Source organism: Chiloscyllium punctatum, chromosome 32, assembly GCF_047496795.1.
Source record: "Chiloscyllium punctatum isolate Juve2018m chromosome 32, sChiPun1.3, whole genome shotgun sequence".
NCBI classification, from domain to species: domain Eukaryota; kingdom Metazoa; phylum Chordata; class Chondrichthyes; order Orectolobiformes; family Hemiscylliidae; genus Chiloscyllium; species Chiloscyllium punctatum.
In genome coordinates, this window is record NC_092770.1 from 30,699,665 (window position 1) to 30,726,398 (window position 26,734).

The 26,734-nt window shown below is 46.2% G+C and overlaps 1 protein-coding gene across 1 annotated transcript in view; it reads left to right on the top strand.

Annotated features, from left to right (window-relative positions):
- Positions 1–26,259, top strand: part of LOC140458023 (serine/threonine-protein kinase 38-like) — a 70,592-nt gene extending 44,333 nt beyond the window's left edge. The window contains exons 5-14 of the mRNA XM_072551985.1: positions 341–424; positions 2,613–2,736; positions 5,565–5,719; positions 7,620–7,722; positions 7,829–7,890; positions 9,130–9,247; positions 11,537–11,660; positions 13,859–13,954; positions 20,783–20,874; positions 24,449–26,259. Coding sequence (XP_072408086.1) covers positions 341–424; positions 2,613–2,736; positions 5,565–5,719; positions 7,620–7,722; positions 7,829–7,890; positions 9,130–9,247; positions 11,537–11,660; positions 13,859–13,954; positions 20,783–20,874; positions 24,449–24,576 — 1,086 coding nt within the window. The 3' untranslated portion in view covers positions 24,577–26,259. The remainder of the gene's footprint in view (positions 1–340; positions 425–2,612; positions 2,737–5,564; positions 5,720–7,619; positions 7,723–7,828; positions 7,891–9,129; positions 9,248–11,536; positions 11,661–13,858; positions 13,955–20,782; positions 20,875–24,448) is intronic.
- The last annotated feature ends 475 nt before the right edge of the window (positions 26,260–26,734 follow it).

The window sequence follows — 26,734 nt, forward strand, 5'->3', positions numbered from 1 at the left end:
GAGACTAGGACCCGTGGACACCCTTAGAATTAGAGGGGGTCAATTCAGAACAGAAATGCGGAGACATTTCTTCAGCCAGAGAGTGGTGGGCCTGTGGAATTCATTGCCGTGGAGGCTGGGACACTAAATGTCTTCAAGGCAGAGATTGATAATTCCTTGTGACATCAAGAATTTAAGGGCTACGGGGAGAATGCGGGTAAGTGGAGTTGAAATGCCCATCAGCCAGGATTGAATGGCGGAGTGGACTCGATAGGCCGAATGGCCTTACATCCACTCCTAGGTCTTATGGTCTTAAAAAAAAATTCTGTTTCTCTGTAGTCCTTTTTCTTCCCCCCCCCAGGTACGCCTTGTACAGAAGAAGGACACTGGTCACATCTACGCTATGAAGATCCTTCGAAAGTCGGATATGTTGGAAAAAGAACAGGTAGGAAGTTTGGCTAAACAGTAAAATTGGTTTAAACTTGGTGCCGATTATAGTACCACAGTGGTGTGAACATCTGATTGGTCTCCAGGATTTCAGGTGGTGTACAAGGACCGTGTGAGAACATCAGAGAGATGTTGATGTTGATCATTCTGTTCGGTCATGATTCATTTGGCAGTTAGGAAGGTAAATGCAATAGTAGCATTCATTTCAAGAGGTCTAGAATACAACAGCAGAAAAGTACTGCTGATGCTGTGTAAGGCTCTGGTCAGACCACATTTGGAATATTGAAAGTAGTTTTGGGCCCTTTATCTAGGGAAGGATGTGCTGGCATTGGAGGGGTTCCAGAGGATGTTCGAGAATGATGTTGGGGATGAAGGGCTTGTCTTATGAGGAGCAGTTGAGTACTCTGGGTCTGTACTGGTGGAGTTTAGAAGGATGAGAAGGATCTGATTGAAGTTTACAGGATATTGAGAGGCCTGGACAGAGTGGAAGTGGAAAAGATACTTCCACTAGAAGGAGAGACTAGGGCCTGAGGACGTAGCCTCAGAATGAAGGGAAGATCCTTTAGAACTGAGATGAGGAGGAATTTGTTCAATCAGAGGGTGGGGACTCTGTGGAACTCATTGCTGCAGAGGGCTGTGGAGGCCCAGTCAGTGAGTAAATTGAAGACAGAGTTAGATAGGTTTCTCAACCCCATTCTCCTGCTTAATCCTTTTACTAATCAAGAACCTATTGGCCATGATCGAATGGTGGAGTAGACTTGATGGGCTGAATAGCCTAATTCTGCTCCCTATATCCTATAGCCCGATCTGATATCCTTTAGTCCTGTTAATGCCCAAAACTCTAGTGAGTTCTGTCTTTAATATACTCAGTGACTGAGGATCTACAGCTCTGTGTCGGGGTAGACAAATCCAGAAATGCATGACCCCTTGAGTGAATAAACTGTTACACCTCTCAGCCATCTGAGGCTGACTGTTAAAGTTGTGGCCTCGTGATTCCCAAACCAGATGAAACATTGTCTCTATATGTAGGGCTGTCAAACCCATGTAAGAAATTACTGTTTCAATGAGATCACCCCTCATTTGTCCAAACCCAGGGAATGGAGACCTAATCTATGGAATCTCTCCTCATTTGACAGGCCTGTCATCCATTTTCCCTCCCAGCTCATGCTGAATAAATTGGTGTTCCTCTTTTGCTTCTGGCCTCCTGGATCCAATGAGTGCAAACCAAAATGTTCAGCCACTTGTTTCCAATTTAGCAATGTTTTATTGTGTTTTCTTTCACATCTGTGTCTCTTGTATTGGGTAAGGAGAAACAAGCTCCATGAAGTACTCTCCTTTGCAGTAACTACATTGTCATTTGTCCCTTTTCAGTGTTGTCTCTGAGTTGGGCACAGTGCTGAGTGGGGCGGTAAAAGTGGACAGTGGATTCCAATTGGAGATACTTTAATTGAGATGATTATGCCAGCTTATACAGTCAGAGAGTCATAGAGATCTACAGCATGGAAACAGACCCTTCGCTCCAACCCGTCCATGCCGACCAGATATCCCAACCCAATCTAGTCCCACCTGCTAGCGCCCAGCCCATATCCCTCCAAACCCTTCCTATTCATATACACATCCAAATGCCTCTTAAATGTTGCAATTGTACCAGCCTCCACCACATCCTCTGGCAGCTCATTCCATACACATACCACTCTCTCTGCGTGAAAAAGTTGCCCCTTAGGTCCCTTTTATATCTTTCCCCTCTTACCTTAAACCTATGCCCTCTAGTTCTGGACTCCCCGACCCCAGGGAAAAGACCTTGTCTATTTATTCTATCCATGCCCCTCATAATTTTGTAAACCTCTATAAGGTCACCCCTCAGCCTTCGATGCTCCAGGGAAAACAGCCCCAGCCTGTTCGGCCTCTCCCTATAGCTCAAATCCTCCAACCCTGGCAACATCCTTGTAAATCTTGTCTGAACCCTTTCAAGTTTCACAACATCTTTCCGATAGGAAGGAGACCAGAATTCCACCCAATATTCCAACAGTGGCCTGACCAATGTCCAGTACAGCTGCAACATGACCTCCCAACTCCTGTACTTATGTTCACTATTGTGCCACAGGAGGCTACAAAGATGGGAGAAGATTCCTTGTCCTGTGATTCCAGTGATCCATGTTTTCATCTAAGTTTTTCTTCAACCCCAGGTGGCACACATTCGGGCAGAGCGGGATATCCTTGTGGAAGCAGATGGTGCGTGGGTGGTGAAGATGTTCTACAGTTTTCAGGACAAGAGAAACCTCTACTTAATTATGGAGTTTCTGCCCGGGGGTGAGTGACAGCAGCAGGAACTCCTTTCGTTCTCCAGTATTGCCCCTGGTTTACCCCTTTGCAATGAAGGCAAACATACCATTTGCCTCTTTACTGCCTGCTGCACATGCACATTCACCAGATGATCGGTGTCAACACAACCACCTGATGTGGTTTTAAACATTTTGGCCCTGTTTGGTGCCTCAGGTGGTCATTAGAAAGATCCCATTGCGCTGCGGTAAAAGAATGCAGAGAGGATTTCTTCAGTGTCTTGAGCAATATTCATCTGTCTACCATCATCACTTCAATCAATCAACCTGGTCGCTGTCACATTGCTTTGAGTTCACGCACAGCAAGATCCCACAGTCAGCGATGTTCCAGATTAGCACTCCCCTTCTCTGTGTGAAGAATTGTTTCTGATAGTATCACTGAATTGTGTAGCTGTGATTTCCTGGGATGAATTCGTCCTCACCAGTAGATTGTCAACTTTATCACATCCCCTAATTATCCGAAATGCCTAAATTAGTTTATCACTTTGTCGTCTGTGTTGGCAGGAACACAAGTTGGGTCTCAGGGGCCTGTCTTCATACATTCAACTCTTTTGAGCCCAGTATCATTCTGGTGAACATCCTTTGTAAACTCCACAATTCATCCCCATTGTTCCTGGATAGAGCAGAACAGTGTCCTCAAAGTGGGGTCTACCTTTAACCCTTTACCAAATGACATCCTGTTGGAAATCTGAAAAGCAAACCAAAGATGCTGGAAACAAAATTCAGCAGATGTGGCAGAATCTGTGGGGAGAGAGAGAGAGAGAAGCAGAATCAATGTTTCAGGATGATCACCTTTTATTGGAACTGTTGGGTGTATTGGGGAATGATTGTGTAGCTCTGTCTCTGAATGGAGATGATTGTGGGCGGCACGGTGGTTAGCACTGCTGCCTCACAGCGCCAGAGACCCGGGTTCAATTCCCACCTCAGGCGACTGACTGTGTGTGGAGTTTGCACATTCTCCCCATGTCTGCGTGGGTTTCCTCTGGGTGCTCCGGTTTCCTCCCACAATCCAAAAATGTGCAGGTTAGGTGAATTGGCCACGCTAAATTGCCCGTAGTGATAGATGTAGGGGTAAATGTAGGGGAAGGGGTATGGGTGGGTGCGCTTCGGCGGGTCGGTGTGGACTTGTTGGGCCGAAGGGCCTGTTTCCACACTGTAAGTAATCTAATCTAATCTAATCTAATCTAAAAAAAATGATGATCCAAGGCTCCGTTTGCCCCCTGTAGTGGATTTTTTTTAAAAAACCCCACAGCCAGTAGCTCCAGAGAGCAGATGGGTTCACCAGTTATACTGGTCAGCAGGCATCCATCAACCAGCAGTGAGAGAAAGGTTCTCTCTCTGTCTCCAAAGTTCTCTTGCAGCACATTTCACCCAGCATCATAACTTTCAGATTTGATTTAATTTGTCAAATTTCCTTGGCTACAATAGTGGAATTTGAACTCATTAACCGCTCGATTTGCTGCTGTGCTATCGTCCCTTGTTCTTTGATCTTTGCTCAGCTATTGAGGAAACGTGAAAAGGGCGTGTTGCAATCCAAGCTCTGCATTAAATATCTTCTCAATTGGGAGCTTTGAAGAGTCTGCTCTTGCAGTCACAAAAGGATGAGATTTTATAAGACACCATTTTAGCCTGAGCTGGGGTTTTGCCCATAGTTCTGGGAACTAATCTTGAAGGAGGTTAGAGGATTTGAGAGAGTGCACAAGAGGGCCCCAAGATTGATTCCAGGGCTCGGGGTTTTCCCTTCGATTGGAGATGCGGCTACTCTCTTTAGAGGAGAAGGCTGTGAGGAGATCTGCTCAATATATTCCCAATTAGCTCTGTCGGGATAAATACTCCCCCTTCTCAAAGTATTGAGAATGAAAGTCTTTTCCCTGGGATCGGGGAGTCCAGAACTAGAGGGCATAGGTTTAGGGTGAGAAGGGAAAGATATAAAAGAGACCTAAGGAGCAACTTTTTCACGCAGAGGGTGGTATGTGTATAGAATGAGCTACCAGAGGATGTGGTGGAGGCTGGTACAATTGCAACATTTAAGAGGCGTCTGGATGGGTATATGAATAGGAAGGGTTTGGAGGGATATGGGCCAGGCGCTGGCAGGTGAGACTAGATTGGGTTGGGATATCTGGTCGGCACGGACGGGTTGGACTGAAGGGTCTGTTTCCATGCTGTACATCTCTGACTCTGAGGGCACAGAATTACAAAATCTAGTAAAAGGTGGGAAAAACAGACATGATGAAAAACGCAGTGAGTGGTTAGGATCTAGAGCTTTGCTGTCTAAGAGTGTGGTGGAGCCAGGCACAATCAAGGCTTTATAGAATCAGAGGACCACAGTAGCCCATTCAGCCCATCCTCTCAGCCCCTTGTTTTGAAACTGCACCACGTGATTCTAGACTTGCCGATTCATCTCGACTGAATCTGCCCTGTCTATCCCTTTTAAGTACTTTGGAGATGTCTGAGAGATCTCCTCTTGTTCTGTGAAAGTCTGACCAATACAGGCCCAGTTTGCCCAGATCTTCTCATTTGTGGACTCAAATGGGAGTTATGTGGTTTTTCAGAAAGAAAGCATGTGCAGGGTTATGGAGTCAAGGTGGGAGAGTGGCATTGAGTAAGGAGCTCCTCCAAAGAGCTGGTGCAGACCCGATGGGCTGAATGGCCAGCTTATGCACTGTGACACTACACGCTGAGGCCATTCAGCCCATTGTGCCTATGCTGTGAGCCCAGGAGCTTGGTCTCCTTGCCCCAAAGTAACTATGTCTGGGAGGTGACTGCCCTCTACTGACTGTCTGTCTGTGCATTCCCCAGGTGATATGATGACCTTACTCATGAAGAAAGACACCCTGTCTGAGGAAGAGGCCCAGTTCTACATTGCAGAGACTGTCTTGGCCATTGACTGCATCCATCAGTTGGGTTTCATTCACCGAGACATTAAACCAGATAACCTCCTGTTAGATAGCAGGGTAAGTCCTCTCTGTCATGAGTGAAAGCTTAGCTTTGGAATTGACCTTGCAAATTCATAAAGTTAACAGTAACTGACTCGATGGGCAGAATGGCCTCCTGTGCTTGAAGATTTCATATTTCATTCTGTTATTCTGTCTGTCAAATGTCATACTAAACTGCTGATGGGATTGCATTTTTTAACACAAACCAGTTTTATAAGACACCATTTGACTGAACCGTACTGTACTGGTCTTTATGCTCCACACAATCATTTTCCCTTGCTGCCTCGTGTCTCCCTCACAGCCCTGCTGCATCATCTCATCCACATCAAACCATCCTGTTCTTGTGTTGTATAAAGATATTCAAGGTGTGAGGAACATTGTGGGGTGCTCTGGGCACAAGAATGAACCTTTTTTAACAGAGACCCTCATTCTCTTGTTCCTTTGGTCCTAACCCTTTCTGAGCTGCTTCCCTATTCCGCTGTGGGGGGGGTCTCTTTTCTTGGGACCTATGGGTAATTGTTGATAATTGATATTCAGACCCTCACCTGCCTGGTAAAATGTGCAAGAGTCTTGTCAGTAACATTGCTTCCCACAACAACATAACTGTAACTTAGTTGCGTGCAGAATGGGCATATATATCTCGCAGCTATGTCTGTATGTGTGTATATATATCCATGTGTGTCCAACACTTTGGAAATCTGAAGCACAAAGGGACTTGGGAATCCTAATTCAGGATTCTCTTGAGGTTGACGTGCAGGTTCAGTTGGCAGTTAGAAAGGTAAAAGCAATGTTAGCATTCATTTCAAGAGGGCTAGAATACAAGAGCAGGGGTATACTGCTGAGGCTGTACAAGGCTTTGGTCAGACTGCATTTGGAATATTGAGAGTAGTTTTGGGTCCCGTATCTAAGGAAGGATGTGCAGGTGTTGGAGGGGGGGTCCATAGGAGTTTACAGGAACATTCACTGGGATGAAGGGCTTGAAATATGAGGAGCAGTTGAGCACTGGAGTTTTGAAGGATGAGGGAGATCTGATTGAAACTTACAGAATACTGAGAGGCCCGGGTGGAGTGGACACGGAGATATTTCCAAAAGTAGAAGAGACTAAGACCCGAGGGCACAGCCTCCGAGTGAAGGGAAGCTCTTTTAGAACTGAGATTAGGAGAATTTGTTCAGCCAGAGGGAATTCATTGCTGCAGAGGGCTGTGGCGGCCAAATCATTGAGTGTCTTTAAGACAGAGACAGATTCTTGATTTAGTAAGGGGATCAAGGATGATGGAGAGAAGGCAGTTTTGAGAAGATTTGTAGCTCTGGTTGAGGTTCTGGATGTAAGTTTGCTCGCTGAGCTAGAAGGTTCCAACTGGAACTCTATCAACAAACACATTTGATTTGGATCCCATTAACCATCCCTGAGAAAAAGAACAGGAAATTGCATTACCACAAGAAATGACATCACCAACCCAAGGAAACCTAAACACATAAATAATAAGCGGGTCACTAACACTAGTGCTTCACCAGAGGCTCACTGATGTTACCTAGTATGGTGACAAAATGTCTGAAAACGAACCTTCCAGCTCAGTGAGCAAACTTGCATCCAGAAGGCAGGAGAATAGAGTTGAGAAACATATCAGCCATTAGTGGTGAACTAATTCAGCTCCCACATCTTATGGCCCCATCCCCTTTATCTGTGAGTATGTGAGAGAGTGTCTCTGTGTCGCTCTGTGTATCTTTCCAGCTATCGCTGCCTTCCTGTTCATAGAACGTTCCAGTTTTAAAACGTGTAGCTGAGGTAATCGTTTAGTTTTTGTTCAATACTGTGTGACAGATATTTCACCGATGTGGTTTTGAGGAAGGAGGTGATTTGTCTTTGTGTCCGTTCTGTGTGTTTTGTCACAGTACTGATATCTGCTGTTTTTGATAGGGACATGTGAAACTATCGGATTTTGGGCTGTGCACAGGATTAAAGAAAGCTCATAGGACGGAGTTCTACCGAAACCTCACCTGTAGCCCTCCCAGTGATTTCAGTAAGTCAATCTATAACTGACATATTGGGTTAGACTGTTGGGGGCTCTCTCCCCCAGGGAAGAGAGAGTTACTTTTTAATTCATTGCCTTTTGCTTTCATTGCCAGCGTTTCAGAATATGAACTCAAAACGAAAAGCAGAAACGTGGAAGAAAAACAGACGGCAGTTGGTGAGATATATCCCATTCCTTCCGTCTTTAATTGTTGTGCTATTGAAACACTGTCTATATCAGGCCTTCCCTTTGCTCACTGTTTCAGCGCGTGGTTCTCTCCTCTGTGAATTAGAAGTCACGCAACACCAAGTTACAGCCCAACAGGTTGATTTGAAATCACAAGCTTTCAGAGCGCTGCCCCTTTGTCAAGTGCACAGCGCTTCGAAAGCTTATGATTTCAAATAAACCTGTTCAACTATAACCTGGTGTCGTGTGACTTCTGTCCACCACAGTCCAACACTGGCACCTCCCTATCATGTGAATTAGAAAGTTAGGGGTTCAAGTCCCAAGTGTAAATTGAGACTTGAACAGGTAATCTGGTTTCTTACTCACGGTGCAGTGCTGAGGGAGTGCCGCACTGTTGGAGGTGACATGAGAGATTCTGGCGAAGTCCCAGCTGCCGCCTCTGATACAGGCCCAAGATCCTGGGGTCACTCTCTTTTTGAATGACCTTCCTGGGGGGTCCTGGCCAGGTTTTGTCCCTCAATTGATTTTGCCAAAACAGATTATCTGGTTGTTGCCTCATTGCTGTCAGCAGGAGCTGGAACTTAGCAAACTGTCCGCTGCTTTCCCTACATTACAGAAAGGTAGCACTACAGAAACACAAGTGTTTGTTAGTGTAAAGGGAGGCAATGGCCAAACGGTTTTATCACTGGACTGTTAACCCAGAAGTCCAGGTAATGTTCTGGGGACCTGGATTCAAGTCCCACCATGGCAGATGGTGGAATTTGAATTCAATTTGAAAAAAATCTGGAATTAAGAGTCCATGATGACCATGAATCCACTGTCAATTGTCAGAAAAATCCATGGTTTGCTAATGAACCTTAGGAAAGGAAACTGCCATCCCTACCTGGTTTGGTCTACATATGACTCCAGACCTAGAGCAATGTGGGTAACTCTTATACTGCCCTCTGGGTAATTAGGGATGGGCAATAAACGCTACCCTAACCAGCGATACCCTCATCCCGTGACTGAATTTTTAAAAAGTCACTAAAATAGTTAGCGGTCGCTTTGATGCCAGGGAAATGTTGGGTTATCCCCCTCCCCGGTCTCTGGGAATCTCGAGTGATCAGAAACTGGGATGTGAGCTGGGAATCAGTGATCCCTGCTCCCACCTACCCCCAGGGTTGGTTTTTGGACCTTGGGCGATTTTGTTTTCTGAGAGAAAGTGTTTTTATTTGAAGTTCTGCTTTTCAGGCTTACTCCACAGTCGGCACTCCTGATTACATTGCCCCAGAAGTGTTCATGCAGAATGGATACAACAAGCTGTGTGATTGGTGGTCTCTGGGGGTCATCATGTATGAAATGCTGATAGGTAGGTGTGGGACCCTTTGCAAAGTTCTTGGTGTAGAGATTGTTTGTCCAGCAGTGAAACACCGTCTTCCTAAACTCTGATAACGGAGAAAATGCCCCTGGTAAATGTAGCAGAAAATGTGTCACTGGAAAACCGCAGCAGGTCAGGCAGCATCTAAGGAACAGGAGAATTGACATTTCGGGCATGAGCCCTTCTTCAGGAATCCCGAAACGTCGATTCTCCTGCTCCTTGGATGCTGCTGCGCTTTTCCAGCAACACATTTTCGGTTCTGATCTCCAGCATCTGCAGTCCTCACTTTCCCCTGGTAAATGTAGACAGGGTTGGTGTGGTGCAGTGCAACATGCCTGCATTACTCTATCACCTAGTACCAATCTTCTTCCTTTTCCCTGCCCACCATTTCTATCCAAATAATCATCTGACACCTTTCTTTGTTATGACCTGAAAATAGAAGTGGCACCATGTAAATGCAAAACTCTTTTTTGTTTTTAAATGTCTGGTATTAGAATCACGGAATTTTATGATGCAGGAGGAGGCTACTCAGCCCATTGTGCCTGTTCCAACTCTTCAAACAAATGTCCTTACATTATGCCAATCTCCAGTTTTTCCCCATTTCCCCTGCATGCCATTCCGATCCAGAGAATTACCCTGCGCCTCCATTCTCCACCCCCCTCCTTCCAACCCCCCCCCCCACCTTCCAGGCTGTGCATTCCAGATTCTAACCTCTCGCTGGGCGAGAGTCTTTTTTCCCTCTCACTTCACTCTTGTTAGTTTGCACGTGACTTTAAACAAGTTCAGAAAGAAGAACTTTATTCCCCAAGTCATGAGTCTTTGGAGCTCTCCTCCATGATAGATTGTGAACCTTGATCTCAGCAGCCTAACAGGACCATGTAACTGCTGTCTCTAATCATAAAACCCATCTGGTTCACTCTTGTCCTGCAAGGAAGGAAATCTGCAATCTTTACCTGGTCTGGCCTACACGTGACTCTAGACCCACAGCAATGGGGTTGACTCTCAACTGGGGACTCTTAATTTAGGGGTGGGCAATATTTGCTGGCCTCAACTGTGAGCCAATATGAATGAATTTTCTAAAACGTTGAATTTTAATGCATAAAATTCTGCCATTTTCAAAACTCCCAGGAATTATAGGGATTTTTATGAGGGGATTTTAGTTTGTCTACAAACAAGACATTAACTTACTTTCTAAACAACACCTGAGGGTGTCTCCTCGTGAGTATTGACCTGTTCCTAGGCCCAGAGGCCTTCCTGATAATTAGGCCAAGTTGATCTTTGCTTCGCTCGCCCTGTTTGGTGCTGGGATGCCCGTGCATTGGGAATCCGTGGCATTATGGTTGTTCCTGGTGTTGCTCAGCCACTCACAGTACACCAAACCCCACAGTGATTCATCAAATGTAGACGATGACGAATTGGGCCATAGTCATTGGCTCTCTCGCCTCAGAATCTGAAGATCATTGGTTCAAGCCCCATTCCTGAGATTTGAATCCCGCAGAACAGGCACACCAGTGCAAAACCTGAGGGATCAGTGAGTCGCTGTGGTTCTGATCATGCCGTGTCTGGATTTGAGGAAGTTCTCTCTGGTTCTCCGGCCAGTATTCATCCCTCAACCAATATCACCAAAACCAGACGATTTGCTCATGGTCACCTTGCTGTTTGCTGGGGCTTGCTGTGTGTGAATTTGCCACAGCATTTCCTACAGGACAACGGCAGCTACATTTCACAAGTACTTCAAAGCCTGGAAAGCGCTTTGGGCGTTCACAGGTCAGGAACGGTGCTATAGCAATGCAAATCTCTTGCATAAAGATGTTATAGTTGAGACTGTTCTACTGCTGCATGTGTTTGTTGTCACAGGAGAACCGTGTACTACCTGTCCCTGTGACCTGTTTGATGGCACTTTTATATGGCCTTTACAGCACTAAGTTGTGACCTAATGAAATGGGTGGAACAGACTTGATAGGTTGAATGGCCTCCTGCTCTTGCATTAGCGGAGTCAGATGTGAACTCTGACTTGCAGCACCATGCCCCCTCCCCTCATCCCTACCCCACCCAACCCCCAGTTGCAGCCATTTGTAAGTGATTTTTGATTTTTAAAACTTGTGTTTTGAAATCATAGATGCATGAGGTATTACAGTACATCAAGTCTGTCCTGCTAAGTCTTTAAAGAAGCCCTTAAAATCATCTTTAGTTTTCTTTTACCTATAGTGGAGACTCTTCCCCGTCCTGAGTGTGTTTATTTGTTTGGTTGCTTCTGAAGTAATGTTATGACATTTGCAGGATACCCTCCGTTCTGCTCAGAAACCCCCCAGGAGACGTATCGCAAAGTGATGAACTGGAAGGAAACTTTGGTTTTCCCTCCGGAAGTCCCGATTTCCGAGAAATCAAAGAGCCTAATTCTCAGGTACTCCCCTTCCTACTAATGGGTAACAAGCCCAGTGACTTGGTTATTGTTGGTAAAGGGAGGGGGTGATGGTGGTAAACATTGTCACCCTCATGGGTTATTTGTCAGCTAGAGACTGCAGCAATGTGAGATGGTAATTGAATAGAAGGCGGAGTCCCTGAAAGGGCTAGTATCGGTTTATGTGATGAACTGAATGGCTGCCGCCTGTGGCACTCTGTAATTTCACAGCATTCCCATCATTGTTCGTGCTTTCCTGTTGGCTCCTTGATGACCTCCAGTATATTGATTTCAGGTTTCTGTGAAGAAACCCTATATTGGGCAGTCTGTGGAATTATATGAACTTGTGATGTTGGACAAGGAAGAATAGAAAAACAGCAAATTATTGTAATGGAGAGACTTTGTTGACCCTCAGTACAGAGGGTCGTGGATCTACTGGTGCATGAACCACAAAAAGCTTAACATTTAACCTTTTAAAATTTTTGTTTTGGGAGATTGTTCAGTCTGCATATTTTTCTTTCTATTCGTTAACTGATGGGATGTGAACATTTCTGGCTGGCTAGCATTTATTGCCCTTGAGAAGGTGGGGGTGAGCTGCCTTCTGGAACCACTGCAGTCCATGTGCTGTAGGTAGACTCACAATGTCCTGAGGGAGGGAATTCCAGGATTCTGACCCAACAACACTAAAGGAATAGCAATATTTTCCAAATTGGGAAGGTGGGTGGCTTGGAGGGGAACTTGCAGGGGGTGGTGTTCCCATGTATCTGCTGTCCTGCTCCCTCTAGAGGCTAGAGCTCGTGGGTTTGGAAGGTGCTGTTGGAAGGTCTTTGAGGTTTTGAGACCACATCCTTTTTTAAAAAAAATTCACTCATCAGCTATGGGTGTCACTGCTGGGTCAGTGTTTATTGCCCATTCCTAGTTGCCCCTTGAGAAGGTGGGGGTGTGCTGTCTTCTTGAACCACTGCAGTACATATGCTGTAGGTAGATCCACGATGCCCTGAAGGAGGGAATTCCGGGATTTTGACCCAGAGACAGTGAGAAGGGTATGTGGCTCTGAAAGCTTTCCTCTTGGTAAACCCACAGTTCGTAATTTACAACCCTCCTGCTTTAACAACCACATTTACATTGTTTCATTAATGGATTCCTGTCAGACAGAACCATTCCCTTGCAGATTTCTCATTGACTGAGTCTTTGCTGCACCGTTCTGAATGAAATCAACTTGATGTCATTTACTCCAAAACTTTAAATCACAGGATGGCAGAAAACGGAAACATAGAACTTCTTAGAGTTTCGATGGAGCAAAACACTTCCCTCTGGTGGGGAGGGGACTGGCAGTGGGGAGGGGGTCGGGTAAGCCCAGAACAAGGGGCAAAACGTTCAAACAAGAGCCAGCCTGTCCACTGTGAAGTCTAAGTCCACTTCATCCCACAGAGGGGAGGGCAAATGGGGATCTCTCTCTCTCTCTCTCTCTCTCTCTCTCTTCTTTCCCCCAAGTAGGGGATCAGTTTGACATTTAAAAGCTGGGTTTGGTGGCATTTTTCCTTTTCTCGCTTGGGATTTGGAACGCAGGTGGGTGAATGGGGTATAGATTTTGATCAGCAATAATGTGACTGAATGACAAAAGGGCAGCACGGTGGCTCAGTGGTTAGCACCGCTGCCTCTCAGCACCAGGTTCGATTCCACCCTTTGTCTGTGTGGGGTTTGCACAGTCGCCATTCTCCCCATGTCTGCGTGGGTTTCCTCTGGGAGCTCCGGTTTCCTCCCACGGTCCAAAGATGTTAGGTGGTTTAGCCGTGGGAAGTGCAGGCTTATAGGGTAGGGACTTGGATCTGGGTGGGATGCCCTTTGGAGGGTCAGTATGGACTCTATGGGCCGAATGATCTGTTTTCACACTGTAGGGATTTTATGAAAGAGGTTCTGATGATATTGAGGAAGGGGAAAGGCAAGGGATTGAAATTTCTGTGCACACAGTGTATCTGTCTCTTTTTTTGCATTGAAGTGGCTTTGTTGTATTGGACAGATTTTTTAATTGATAATGGATTGAAGTGTTACAGAGAGTAGGCAGCAACATGGAATTGAGGCTGAGATGAATTCAGCCATGATTGTATTGAAGGGCAGAGCAGGCCCCGAGAGGCTGAATGGCCTCCTGCTCCTATTTCCTATGTTGTTATGACGGACTCTCCTGTGTTGTGTGTTTTCAGGTTTTGCTGTGCAGCTGACAATCGGATCGGAGCTGGAGGGGTAGAAGAAATTAAAAACCACCCCTTTTTCGAGGGGGTGGACTGGGAACACACCAGGTAAACAGTGGGCGGGGGGATAAAGCTGGTGAATGAGGACACCTCTACCACCTCCCCCCACCCCCACCCCCACCCGGCTCAAACTCAGAGACCAGTGGAACTTGGCGAGGGATCAGAGGAGGTGGGGAGGTGAGAGGGGGCGACCCATTTGCTGTTACGGGTCATGTACTTCACCCGAGAGTGATTTTTCACCATCAGCCGACCAACTGTGGAAAGGCTCATTCTGTGTCGGTCACAGCTCCGGAGATGGCATGCCTCCCTCCACCAAATGACCAGTCTCTGCCTCCAACTTTCCCTCCGAGCTGGAGTGTAAATTCTGATGGCGACCGTTTTACTACCGTACTGAGAGGGAGCCTTCCTGTCCAAGGTACTCCCTCTGAAATAAGGCACTGCACTGAGGCCCCATCTCCAGCCCAAACCCCACCCTAGCTGGTCCTAGACGTCCACAGCACAGGAGGAGGCCATTCAGTCCATTGTGTCTGTGCCAGTCAACAAAGACCTGACTACCCCAATCCTGGTTCCAGCTGTTAGCCCATTGCCTTGGAGACTATGATGGTGCCAGCGAATCTCTAAATGCTGCTCTGATATTTCGTGTTTCTGACTCCATCGCCCCCTTTCAGGAAGTGAGTTCCAGACTCCTCCAGCCACTGACTGAAAGCATTTCGCATCTCATCTTGGCCTTCTGCCTCTGACCCTCCATCTATGCCCTTGGGTTACTGATCTCCTTCCTGTCCACACTATCTCTGTCCCTCACAATCCTGTACGCCTGTGACACGTCCCTGTGTAACCACCGCCTGCTCCAAGGCACAGGCTTCAGTGGTGCTTTGTCATTCCCTTTCCCCATGGGAGTGGGTAAAGACAGGAACCGAACTCTCGCTGCTGGCTCTTGCTCTCAGCCGTTTAGCTGACGGAGCTAACTGAGGCAGCCTTTGTGGTGGACACTAGTCAGTGATGACCGTTCTGTCAAAATAAATACTGAAGGAACTGTGGATGCTGCAGATCAGAAACAAAGAGAGATTGCTGGAAAAAGAACAAGAACAAATAAAATTTACAGCCCACAAACATGCCCTTTGGCCCTCCAAGCCTGAGCTGATCCTGTCGCCCAATTTCTAAGCATCTGTATCCCTCTGCTCCCCACCTACTCATGCATTTGTCCAGACACATCTTAAATGAATCTACCGTGCCTGCCTCTTCCACCTCTGCTGGCAACGCGTTCCAGACGCCCACCACCCTCTGTGTGAAGTACTTGCCGCATGTATCCCCCTTAAACTTTCCACCTCTCACCTTGAAAGCATGACCTCTCGTTATTGAATCCCTCACCCGGGGAAAAAGCTGGTCTCTATCCACCGTGTCTATACCCTTCATGATTTTGTAAACCTTAGTCAGGTCCTCCCTCAATCTCCTTTCTTTCTAATGAAAACAATCCTAACCTACTCAACCTCTCTTCATAGTTAGCACCTTCCATACCAGGCAACATCCTCGTAAACCTTCTCTGCATCCTCTCCAAAGCGTCCACATCCTTTTGGTAATGTGGCGACCAGAACTGTACACAGTATTCTAAATGCAGCCGAACCAATGTCTTGTACAATTTTAACATGACTTGCCAGCTCTTGTACTCAATACCCCGTCCAATGAGGGCAAGTATACCATATGCCTTCTTGACCACTCTATGCACCTGTGCAACAATCTTCAGGGTACAATGGACCCGCACTCTCAGATCTCTCTGCCCATCAACTTTCCCCAAGGATCTTCCATTCATTGTACATTTCGCTCTAGAATTAGTCTTGTCTAAATGCATCACCTCACATTTGTCTGGATTGAACTCCAGCTGCCACTTTTCTGCCCAACTCTCCAGTCTATCTATATTCTCCTGTATTCTTTGACAGTTCCCTATGCATTCTGCTACTCCACCAATCTTCATGTCATCTGCAAACTTACTGATCAGACCAACTGTGTCTCTTCCAGATCATTTATGTATATTACAAACAACAGTGGTCCCAGCACTGACCCCTGTGGGACACCACTGGTCACCTTTTTCAATTTCGAGAAACTCCCTTCAACTACTACTCTCTGTCTCCTGTTGCTCAACCAGTTCTTTATCCACCTAGCTAGAACACCCTGCACACCATGTGACTTCACTTTCTCCATTAGTCTACCATGGGGAACCTTATCAAACGCCTTACTAATTTCCATGTATGTGACATCTACAGCCCTTCCTTCATCTAACAACTTGGTTGCTTCCTCGAAGAACTCTATAAAGTTGGTAAGGCACGATCTCCCCCGCACAAAACCATATTGCCTGTCACTGATAAGCCCATTATTTTCTAAATATAAATAGATCCTATCCCTCAGTATCCTCTTCAGCAACTTTCCCACCACTGACATGAGGCTCACTGGTCTGTAGTTACCCAGAATATCCCTACTACCCTTCTTGTACAGGGGGATGACATGAGCAACCTTCCAGTCCTCCAGCACTTCACCTGTATTTAAGGATGCCATGAAGGTATCTGTCAGGGCCGCAGCTATTTCCTCTCTTGCCTCCCTCAGCAACCTGGGATAGATTCCATCTTGTCCTGGGGATTTGTCCATCTTAACCTCGAGCCTACCTAACACATCTTCCCTACTTATGCCAACGTGTTTCAGACTAATTAAACTTCTGTCTCTAATCTCAGTGAACACTGATGCAAAGTAATCATTCAGAATCTCACCCATTCTCTCAGGTTCGACACTCAGCCTTCCTTCCTTATTCTTTAGTGGACCAATCCTTTCTTTAGTTACCCAGTTGCTTCTTATGTAATAACAAAATGCTTTGGGATTCTCCATAATTCTGCTCGCTAGAGCTATTTCATGACCCCCTTTAGCCCGCTTGATTCCTCGTTTAAGACTTGTCCTACTCTTCCGATATTCCCCCAGGCATCATTCTGTTCTTACTGCCTGGACCTTATGTACACTTCCCTTTTCCTCTTGGCTAGTCGTACAATTTCTCCTGTCATCCATGGTTCACGAACCTTGCCCTTCCTGTCCTTCTCCTTCAACGGGACATGCCTATCCTTTACTATCTTTAACCTCCCTTTCAAAGCCTCCCACGTCTCAAATGTGGACTTCCCTTCAAGTAGCTGTGTCCAATCCACATTTCCCAGCTCCTGCCTAATTTTGATATAATTGGTCTTGGCCTAATTTAATGCACTTCCCTTCGGACCACTCTCATCTTTGTCTACGATTATTCTAAACCTTACAGAATTGTGGTCACTACTCCCAAAGAAATCCCCCACCGCAACTTCTACCACCTGTCCTGGCTCGTTCCCCAACACCAAGTCCAATATGGCCCCTTCCCTTGTCGGACTATTGACATACTGCTCTGAAAAACTCTCCTGGACACTGTACAAATTCTACCCCATCCAGACCTCTGACACTAAGTGTATCCCAGTCAATGTTGGGAAGATTAAAATCTCCCATCACCACTACCCTATTGCCTCTTCATCTTTCCATAATCTGTTTACCTGTTTGTTCTTCTACCTCACGCTCACTGTTGGGAGGTCTGTAATACAGCCCCAACAATGTAACTGCACCCTTCTTATTTCTCAGCTCCACCCATAATGCTTCACTGCTCTAGATTCAGCAGGTCTGGCAGCATTGGCGGAGAGAAATCAGTCACTGATTACACGACACCAGGTTGCCTGCTCCAAAGGCTTGTGATTTCTCACAAACATATTGGGCTTTAACCTGGGGTCATGTGATTTTTCATTTTGTCCACCCCGCCCCCATCCAACTGCAGTACCTCCACATCAAGAGATATCGGTTAATGTTTCTGGTCGAGTGACCCTCCCTCTAAGCTTGTAAGAGTTTTTGAATTGACTGTTCTGTCAATCGCCTCAAACTGAGCTCCAGACTCACTGGGTTCTTTTTCACGAAATAAATGGTGAGGGAGTCTGCTAGCTGGACAGAACAATGACCACAGCACAGGTTCAATTCCCACACCAGGCGAGGTTCCTATTACAGATCCTCCTCCTCTGCCTCTCCCCTCCTCCCCTGAGGCATGATGACCCTCTGGTTAAACCATCAAGATCTCTCTGGTGAGAGTCCCTTCTGATCCTCTGGGGCTATGGTGACATCCTTTAGGATGAGTACAGGGGGAGAGAGAGGTCTGTTTAAATTGTTAAAATAATGATTTGCTTGACTACATTTTAAAAATATTAAACATAGGTACTAGGTTAGCCTGTGTTTTTTAAGCAACATTTTCACGCAGAGGGTGATGTGTGTATGGAATGAGCTGCCAGAGGAAGTGGTGGGGGCTGGCACAATTTAAAAGGCATCTGGGTGGGTATACGAATAGGAATGGTTTAAGAGGGATATGGGCCAAGTGCTGGCCAATGGGACTAGATTACATTAGGATAGCTGGTCAGCATGGATGAGTTGGGCTGAAGGGTCTGTTTCTGTGCTGTACATTTGACTCTGAAAGTGTAGATGTGGAAAAGGTTCCCTCTGGTGGAGGAGATGCAAAAAGGCACCAATGTCATGAACTGTGTAAGATCAAGGGGATCTACACACAGACAGACATGCTAATGGAAATCTGGGGTTCTCTCTCCTCCTGGAGGCGGAGACAGGTTCAGATGAGGGTGATTGAGAGGTCATTGTTACTACTTATTTAATCATACAAGGTGCAGGGTTACAGGGCAAAGGAGATTGGCATTACGTTAAAGTGCTCAGAGAGTCAGTGAGGGGCGTGATGGGCTGAATGGTCTCCCTCTGCACCGTAATAATTCCCAGATCAGGGATGTGGAGCATCTGGACAGCATTGCTGGAGCTGAGGTTTGGAGTTTTTGGTGTGGGGTGTGGTGGTGGCGGTATTGGGTGAAGGGGGTTGTGGGTTGTGAGGGAGGGGCAGGAGCTGAGAGAGAGACCCGAGGACGAATGGTTTAGAAATATTCAAAGCACCCTGGCAGCGCTCCTAACTATAAATCTCCTCCGTGCCACTGCCTCAGAGAAGAGCTTGGAAAAGTTGAAAGTTGTGCGCAAGAGAAGTGAAGCTGTAGTGAGGAACATCTCCCTTTCACCCGGTGAGTAGTTCAGGTCTGGAATGGGCGGATTGGAAGTGTGGGGGAGGCAGATTCGATTGAGGAATTAAAGAGAGGCATTGGCTGGTTATTTGGATAGAAGGGAATGGGAAAAACACAGGAAATTGGCTCTAAGTGATGAAGCTTGTTTGAAGGGTCAGAGCAGGCACGATGAGCTGAATGGCCTCTTTCTGCACCATAACAGAAACCGTGGGGGCGGCACAGTGGTTAGCACTGCTGCCTCACAGCGCCAGAGACCCGGATTCAATTCCCGCCTCAGGTGACTGACTGTGTGGAGTTTGCACATTCTCCCCGTGTCTGCGTGGGTTTCCTCCGGGTGCTCCGGTTTCCTCCCACACTCCAAAGATGTGCAGGTTAGGGTGGATTGGCCATGCTAAATTACCCATAGTGTTAGGCAAGGGGTAAATGTAGGGGTATGGGTGGGTTGCGCTTCGGCGGGGCGGTGTGGACTTGTTGGGCCGAAGGGCCTGTTTCCATACTGTAAGTAATCTAATCTTAAAAAAAAACAATGGAGAGATCTCTGAACTGCTCCTATTCCAAACTCTTGCTCATCACCAACTCCAGCACCTGGCAGCTGATTGGAGCGCGAAGATCTGGCATTCCCTCCTGAAACCCCTCCTCCTTTTATCATTCCTTTGACTGAGCTGCCTCAAGAGTAATATTTCCCCGTGTGGCTGTTACCCATTGTCCGATAACTGCACCCGGAGGCATTTAACTACCTTTACAGCTGCTATACACCTGCAACCAAAGCAGAAGGTGCTGGAAAAGCTCAGCAGGTCTGGCAGCATCTGTGAAGAGAAGTCAGAGTTAATATTTCAGGTCCAGTGCCCCTTCCTCAGAATGGGGGGAAAAGTTGTTTTTTGCAGAAGATAAGGAGGGGGAGTTCTGGTTTCTCTCCACAGATGCTGCCAGACCTGCTGAACTTAGAGTCATAGAGATGTACAGCATGGAAACAGACCCTTCGGTCCAACCCATCCATGCCGACCAGATATCCCAACCCAATTTAGTCGCACCTGCCAGCGCCCAGCCCATATCCCTCCAAACCCTTCCTATTCAGATACCCATCCAAATGCCTTTTAAATGTTGCAATTGTACCAGCCTCCACCACTTCCTCTGACAGTTCATTCCATACATGTACCTCCCTCTGTATGAAAAAGTTGCCCCTTAGGTCTCTTTTATATCTTTTCCCTCTCACCCTAAACCTATGCCCTCTAGTTCTAGCCTCTCCCACCCCAGGGAAAAAACTTTGTCTCTTTACCCTATCCATGCCCCTCATAATTTTGTAAACCTCTATAAGGTCACCCCTCAGCCTTGGACCTAACCAATATCCTGTACAGCTGCAACATGACCTTCCAACTCCTGTACTCCATACTCTGACCAAAAAAGGAAAGCATACCTTCACTATCCTATCTACCTGCGACTCCGTTTTCAAGGAGCTATGTACCTGCACTCCACAGTCTTTGTTCAGCCACACTTCTTAGGACCTTACTATTAAGTGTATAAGTCCTGCTAAGATTTGCTTTCCCAAAATGTAGCGCCTCATATTTATCTGAATTAAACTCCATCTGCCACTTCTTGGCCCGTTGGCCCATTTGATCAAGATCCTGTTCAGCAATTTCTGTTTCCCTTTGATTTCCAACATCGGCAGTTCTTTTGGTTTCTATATAAATGCAAGTTACTTTTGTTGCAGGTGTTTGAGGAAGCAGTTTGAATTGAAAGTTTGTGAACCTGAGTTGTGTGTAATTTGTAACAGGGAGAGACCAGCAGCGATTCCAATTGAAATCCGAAGTATTGATGACACTTCGAATTTTGACGAATTTCCTGAGTCAGACATCTTGCAGCCAGGTATGAAGCAGTTACATTTGCTGCATGTTAACCCTTTAAGCCCTTCACTCAGGGATTTGAAACACGCCATGTTTAAAGTTTTAAAGGCTAAACGTTTTAAAACCACGAAGGAATCTCCAGCTCAATTGTTGAGGCTTGTACGGTGGATAATTGTACAGCCTGTTGTAGCTTTTTTAAAGACAGGAAATGGTTTACCTGGTTTATGCCTCTGACCCAGAGAAATAGAGGTTTTACAGCATTGAAAGAGGCTCTTCGGCCCATGTTCGTGCAGGTCATTAAATATCCATGTGCTCTAATCCCATTTTCCAGCGCATGACCTTGTATACTGTGGTGTGTCAAATGTTCACCTAAATACTACTACAACATCCTGTGGGTGTGTGTCCCTACCACACTGCTCAACATAGTCACCACCTTCAAGGATGCAAACAATTTCCCTCCAGTCCCCTCTAAACCTCCTGACCCACCTGGTTATTGACCCCCCCCCCCCCCCCCCCCCCCCACAAAGGGGAAAGGTTTCCCCATATCTCCCCTGTCAATGCCCCCTTAACTCTGTACACTTCAGCCTTCGCTGCTCGAGGGAAAACAACTCTAACCTATACAGGTCTCTCTCCATCGATCTAGCCCAGCCCAGTCAGCATTCTGGTGATTTGTCCTCTGCCCCCCCTCTAGTGCAGTCCCATCCTTCCTGTCGTGTGGGGACCAGAACTGCACACAGTACTCCTTCTGGCCTGATGAATGTTACATGTAGCTCCGTTATAACCTCCCTGGCTGTTGTAATGAAGGCCTCGATTAATAAAGGCCAGTATCCTGTATGTCTCCTTAACCACCTTGTCGACCTGTCCTATTGCCTTCAAGGTTCTCTGGTCATCCACACCAAGGTCCCTCAGATCCTCTGTACTTCCTAGAATCCTTGCAATCAATGTATATTCTCTTGTTAGTCCTCCCAAAATATATCACCTCCACATTTTAAGGATTAAATTCCATTTGACACTGTTCAATCCACCTTGCAGTCTAAATCATATTGATGCTGCAAGGGGGCAGGTACAGAGGGTGAGAACTTAACTCACTCCGAGTATGTTCACTTAGAGAGAGTTAAATCAGTCATGTAACCATGACCCTTCTGTTTGACTCCTGTCTTGATTTTGAGCGTATTTGGGATTTCCGCCCTAAATGAAAGGAGCACTCTTTGGGATAATGTTGTCACTGTCTGCAGGGAGTCAGCAACTCTGACACATTCAGTAACGATCTGGAACAAAAGGTTGGCCTACCTCTGACCATTAGACTTTGCCATTTTGACCCGGCTGCTTCAGTAATTTCCCCCAGGGAGGGAAATCTGCCGTCTTTACCTGGTCTGGCCTACATGTGACTCGTGACCCACAGCAATGGGGTTCGCTCTCAGGCACTGGCCTAGTCTGAAGGGTTTTATCAGAAGGCTAAGCAGCTGTAGGGTATTCCGGTCAGACAGACTCCCTGAGAGTCTGTTCAGGGCGATGTAAACCAGCTGGGGTCTGTTCACTCCTTGTGGCCAATACTTACCTTTCAGGGTAAAAGCAAGGGCTGCAGATGCTGGAAACCAGAGTCTAGATAAGAGTGGTGCTGGAAAAGCACAGCAGGAAAAGCACAGCTTGTGAGGAGCAGGAAAATCGACGTTTCGGGCAAAAGCCCTTCATCAGGAATAGAGGCAGAGAGCCTGCAGAGTGGAGAGATAAATGAGAGGAGGGTGGGGGTGAGGAGAAAGTAGCATAGAGTACAATAAGTGAGTGGGGGTGGGGATGGAGGTGATGGGTCAGAAAGGAGGGCGGAGTGAGTAGGTGGAAAGGAAGATAGGCAGGTAGGACAGGTCATGGGGACAGTGCTGAGCTGGAAGGTTGGAGCTGGGGTGAGGTGGGGGAAGGGGAAATGAGGAAACTGGTGAAATCCACATTGATGCCATGAGGTTGCACTGAGAAAACAAATGTGGCTGTGGTTAGTGAGTCTGTTTCAGGACATGGTTGAAGGGCTTCAGGGCAGAGGAGATGACCTGGGGGTTGCAGTGAGAGAGAGACTCACTGCAATTCTTGTCGAGAGAGGAGGAAAACTTCTTCAAGGCATGATGTGGAGATGCTGGTGTTGGACCGGGGTGTACAAAGTTAAAAATCACACAACACCAGGTTATAGTCCAACAGGTTTAATTGGAAGCACTAGCTTTCGGAGCGACACTCCTTCATCAGGTGGTAGTGGAGGGTTCAATCCTAACACAGAATTTATAGCAAAAATTTACAGTGTGATGTAACTGAAATTATACATTGAAAAATTAATTGTCTGTTAAGCCTTTCATCTGTTAGAATACAGTGATAGTTTCACTTCTTTCATGTGCACTCACCACACACACACACACACACATTCTCACACTCACAACCCCCACCCCAGACAGACAAAGACCCACATGCACACATATATGTTTGTGGTTTGAATTTGTACTTGCAGAGTTACATTGCACTTTGCTCAAAAACTGCATGCATTCATGTAGAACTCCATTATCTCACTTTTTAGATTAGAATCAATCTAAACATCATGGCATAGACAGAGAACACAGGGGGCTAACACCTTCAACATATTGTCTAGATATCACCCATTGTTAACAGCTAACCTGAGAATGCAACTTTTAAAAAAAATGGTTTTGTGATTTACACATGAAAGAAGTGAAACTATCACTGTATTCTAACAGATGAAAGGCTTAACAGACAATTAATTTTTCAATGTATAATTTCAGTTACATCACACTGTAAATTTTTGCTATAAATTCTGTGTTAGGATTGAACCCTCCACTACCACCTGATGAAGGAGTGTCGCTCCAAAAGCTAGTGTGCTTCCAATTAAACCTGTTGGACTATAACCTGGTGTTGTGTGATTTTTATCTTCAAGGCAGGCATCCTTGCAAGAGGATTCGCAGTAGGGTCAAAATCAACAAGGTAAAAACAATGACTGCAGATGCTGGAAACCAGAGTCTAGATTAGAGTGGTGCTGGAAAAACACAGCAGGTCAGGCAATACTTACCATTCAGCCAATCCAGCCGCTGCTGTACGTGTTTGTGAAATCACGGACTGCACTACTTCAGCTGGACGCTGATCAGAGTTTGTGATGCTGTCATAACTGGCTGGCAGTTGTTGCTGGATCAGTAATTAAAAATCTCAGCCCAATCGTGTGTTTTTTTTTAAGTAAAAGTTGAACGTGTGGAACTAGTATCTCAGTGACCATTGGTGCTCTGGCTCCAGGCACTAAGTAACTTACTCCTCTGCCTGTTGTTCATTGGCTGTGCAGCCTCTTGGAGTGTCCCAAGGCTGTGCCAGGTGCCATTTCAATGCACGTTTGTTCATTTCGTTATCTCTAACTCATTAGACCTGCTATTGGGCACATGAATGTCAGGCAGGAGGGGGAATGGGATAAGCTGCTGAGATCTTGCAAAGAGCCGGAACTGGTATAATGGGTCGAATGGCCTGCATTAGTGCTACCACCGTTCGGTCATTCAGTGCTGTGTTGGTGCCGAGTCTTTCAGTTGTGGCTAAACACGTCTCATTCTTTTGTTTGTTCTCAGCGCCCAACATGACTGACACTGATTATAAATCAAAGGACTGGGTCTTCATTAACTACACCTACAAGAGGTTCGAGGGCCTGACTGCTCGGGGAACGATCCCATCATACATGAAGGTGGGCAAGTCATGAGGACTGCTGTGGTTACTGCGGCCTGTGTGCGTGTGTGTGTCTCTCTCTCTCACCACTCTGAGGACTCACTGTTACACACCCCCAAACGCCAGGTCACCCAGAGTTCTGCTGGATTAGAATTCCCTGCAGCTCAATACCTACTTTTTATTGGAACTTGTTCGTAGAACAAAGGATGCCGCATACTTGCTTGGGATCGCTTCCTAGCCGGAGAATTAAAACCAGCGGCCACTGATGGATGTTTTAATTTAATATGTGTGTGTGTTGTAGTTGGGATTCATTGTTCCAATATGTGGCTATGTTTAAGCTGCACGTGTGAGTGAATGTGGTTGGAGTATTTGCAGCTTGTTCTGAGAGATCTGAAATCTGGTGGAGTGTAGTATCAAGAGCGTGCATTGCGAGATTGTGACTGGCTTGAAGCTGTGCAGCAGGTGTCAGGAATAGAGTCCTACCCCCCACCCCCAGTCCGACTGATTTGAAATTCCCTGTCTGCTTTCGATTCTCACGGTCCTGGTATTGAGTCCAGAGCCTTGAACCCCTGACCCAGATGGACATTCCTTTTTGCAGCTCTGAGGGAGTGCTGGATGAGATGTTAACCAGAGGATCCAGTCTGGCCTCTGGGCTAAGCCAGGAAAGGGCCTGTGCTGCTACACTGAGGAAGAGCAGTGGGTGCTCCCCCGCTGAAGTCCTGCATCAATATATTATCTCTCAGTTGACATGACTGAAAGAAAAGCTGGTCGTTCACCGCATTGCTGTTTGTGGGAGCTGCTTATGTACAAATTGGTTGGCATGTTTCCTACATTACTACAATACCCCCATCCTTCATTGATTGAGTCTTCCTGGAGTGGTGAAAGGTGCTATATAAAGGCAAGACCATTTTCCTCTTTCAGTTCCCCTCCACGCTGCCAGTTCCCTCCCCCAAGGAATTTACTCCTTTGTGACTCTTTCTTTCTGTGGGGGGAGAGCAGAGAGTTCAATGTCCCCCTCAAACACGAAACTTATTATCTTCTACATTTGTGTAATTGCATCAGGGAAGCTGCTGTTTGCAGGTCAGCCTGGACTCTCGTAATATTATCTCCCAGTCTAGTTAAACAACCAGAGTCAAGTTAAAACTACAAAGAAGTACTCGCTGTGTGTTTGTGTGTGTGTGTTTGTGTGTGTGTGTTTGTGTGTGTGTGTTTGTGTGTGTGTGTTTGTGTGTGTGTGTTTGTGTGTGTGTGTTTGTGTGTGTGTGTTTGTGTGTGTGTGTTTGTGTGTGTGTGTGTGTGTGTTTGTGTGTGTGTGTTTGTGTGTGTGTGTTTGTGTGTGTGTGTTTGTGTGTGTGTGTTTGTGTGTGTGTGTTTGTGTGTGTGTGTTTGTGTGTGTGTGTGTGTTTGTGTGTGTGTGTCTATGCATGTGTGTAAAACCTATAGAAGTCTTGTTGCCAGGCCCTTTAGATTGAGACAGTATCTTCTGTTACTCTGTGTGACATTGTGCCACTTTCGCGTGTAGCAGACTTCCATTTCTTTTCTTATTTTATTTTTAAAGAAAACCAAAGATCTTGATGTTGAACATGAAGTTTTGTTTCTGCAGATGACTTTATTCTTGGGATCCTACAGATCCATGTTGGGAATGTTCTTGACTGAAATGTTGTACATTTTTTTTTAAGTTGAATAATAAAGCTGATTTCTGACCGTTCCTTTTTAATTATTGGGAGTAATGTGATAAATGATAGCTCTTGTTTTCTGCTGCATTTCCCCACTTACTTTACCCTTTTTCCAATTCCTTCCCTTATTTCCTACTCTCCCATCTCTTCCCCACCCCCTCATTTATTCTTCCTGCACTCCTTATAAATACCATGGATAAATGAGTGGCTCAGAGCCTGGACTACTTCACTGTCGCTGGGTCAAAATCCTGCAATTCTCTCCCTAAGGACATTGTGGGTCTGCCTACAGCACATGGACTGCAGCGGTTCAAGAAGGCAGCTCACCTCCACATTCTCAAGGGGGCAACTAGGGACGGGCAATAAATGCTGGGCCCAGCCAGTGATGTCCATGTCCCAGAAATAAATAAACAACTGTTTCCCCACACTGCCTGGATTTTTATTACTGGGTTGTGTGCATCACTTGGTGTAACTGTCCCTGGAGAAGGTGGGGGTGAACTGCCGCCTTGAACCACTGCA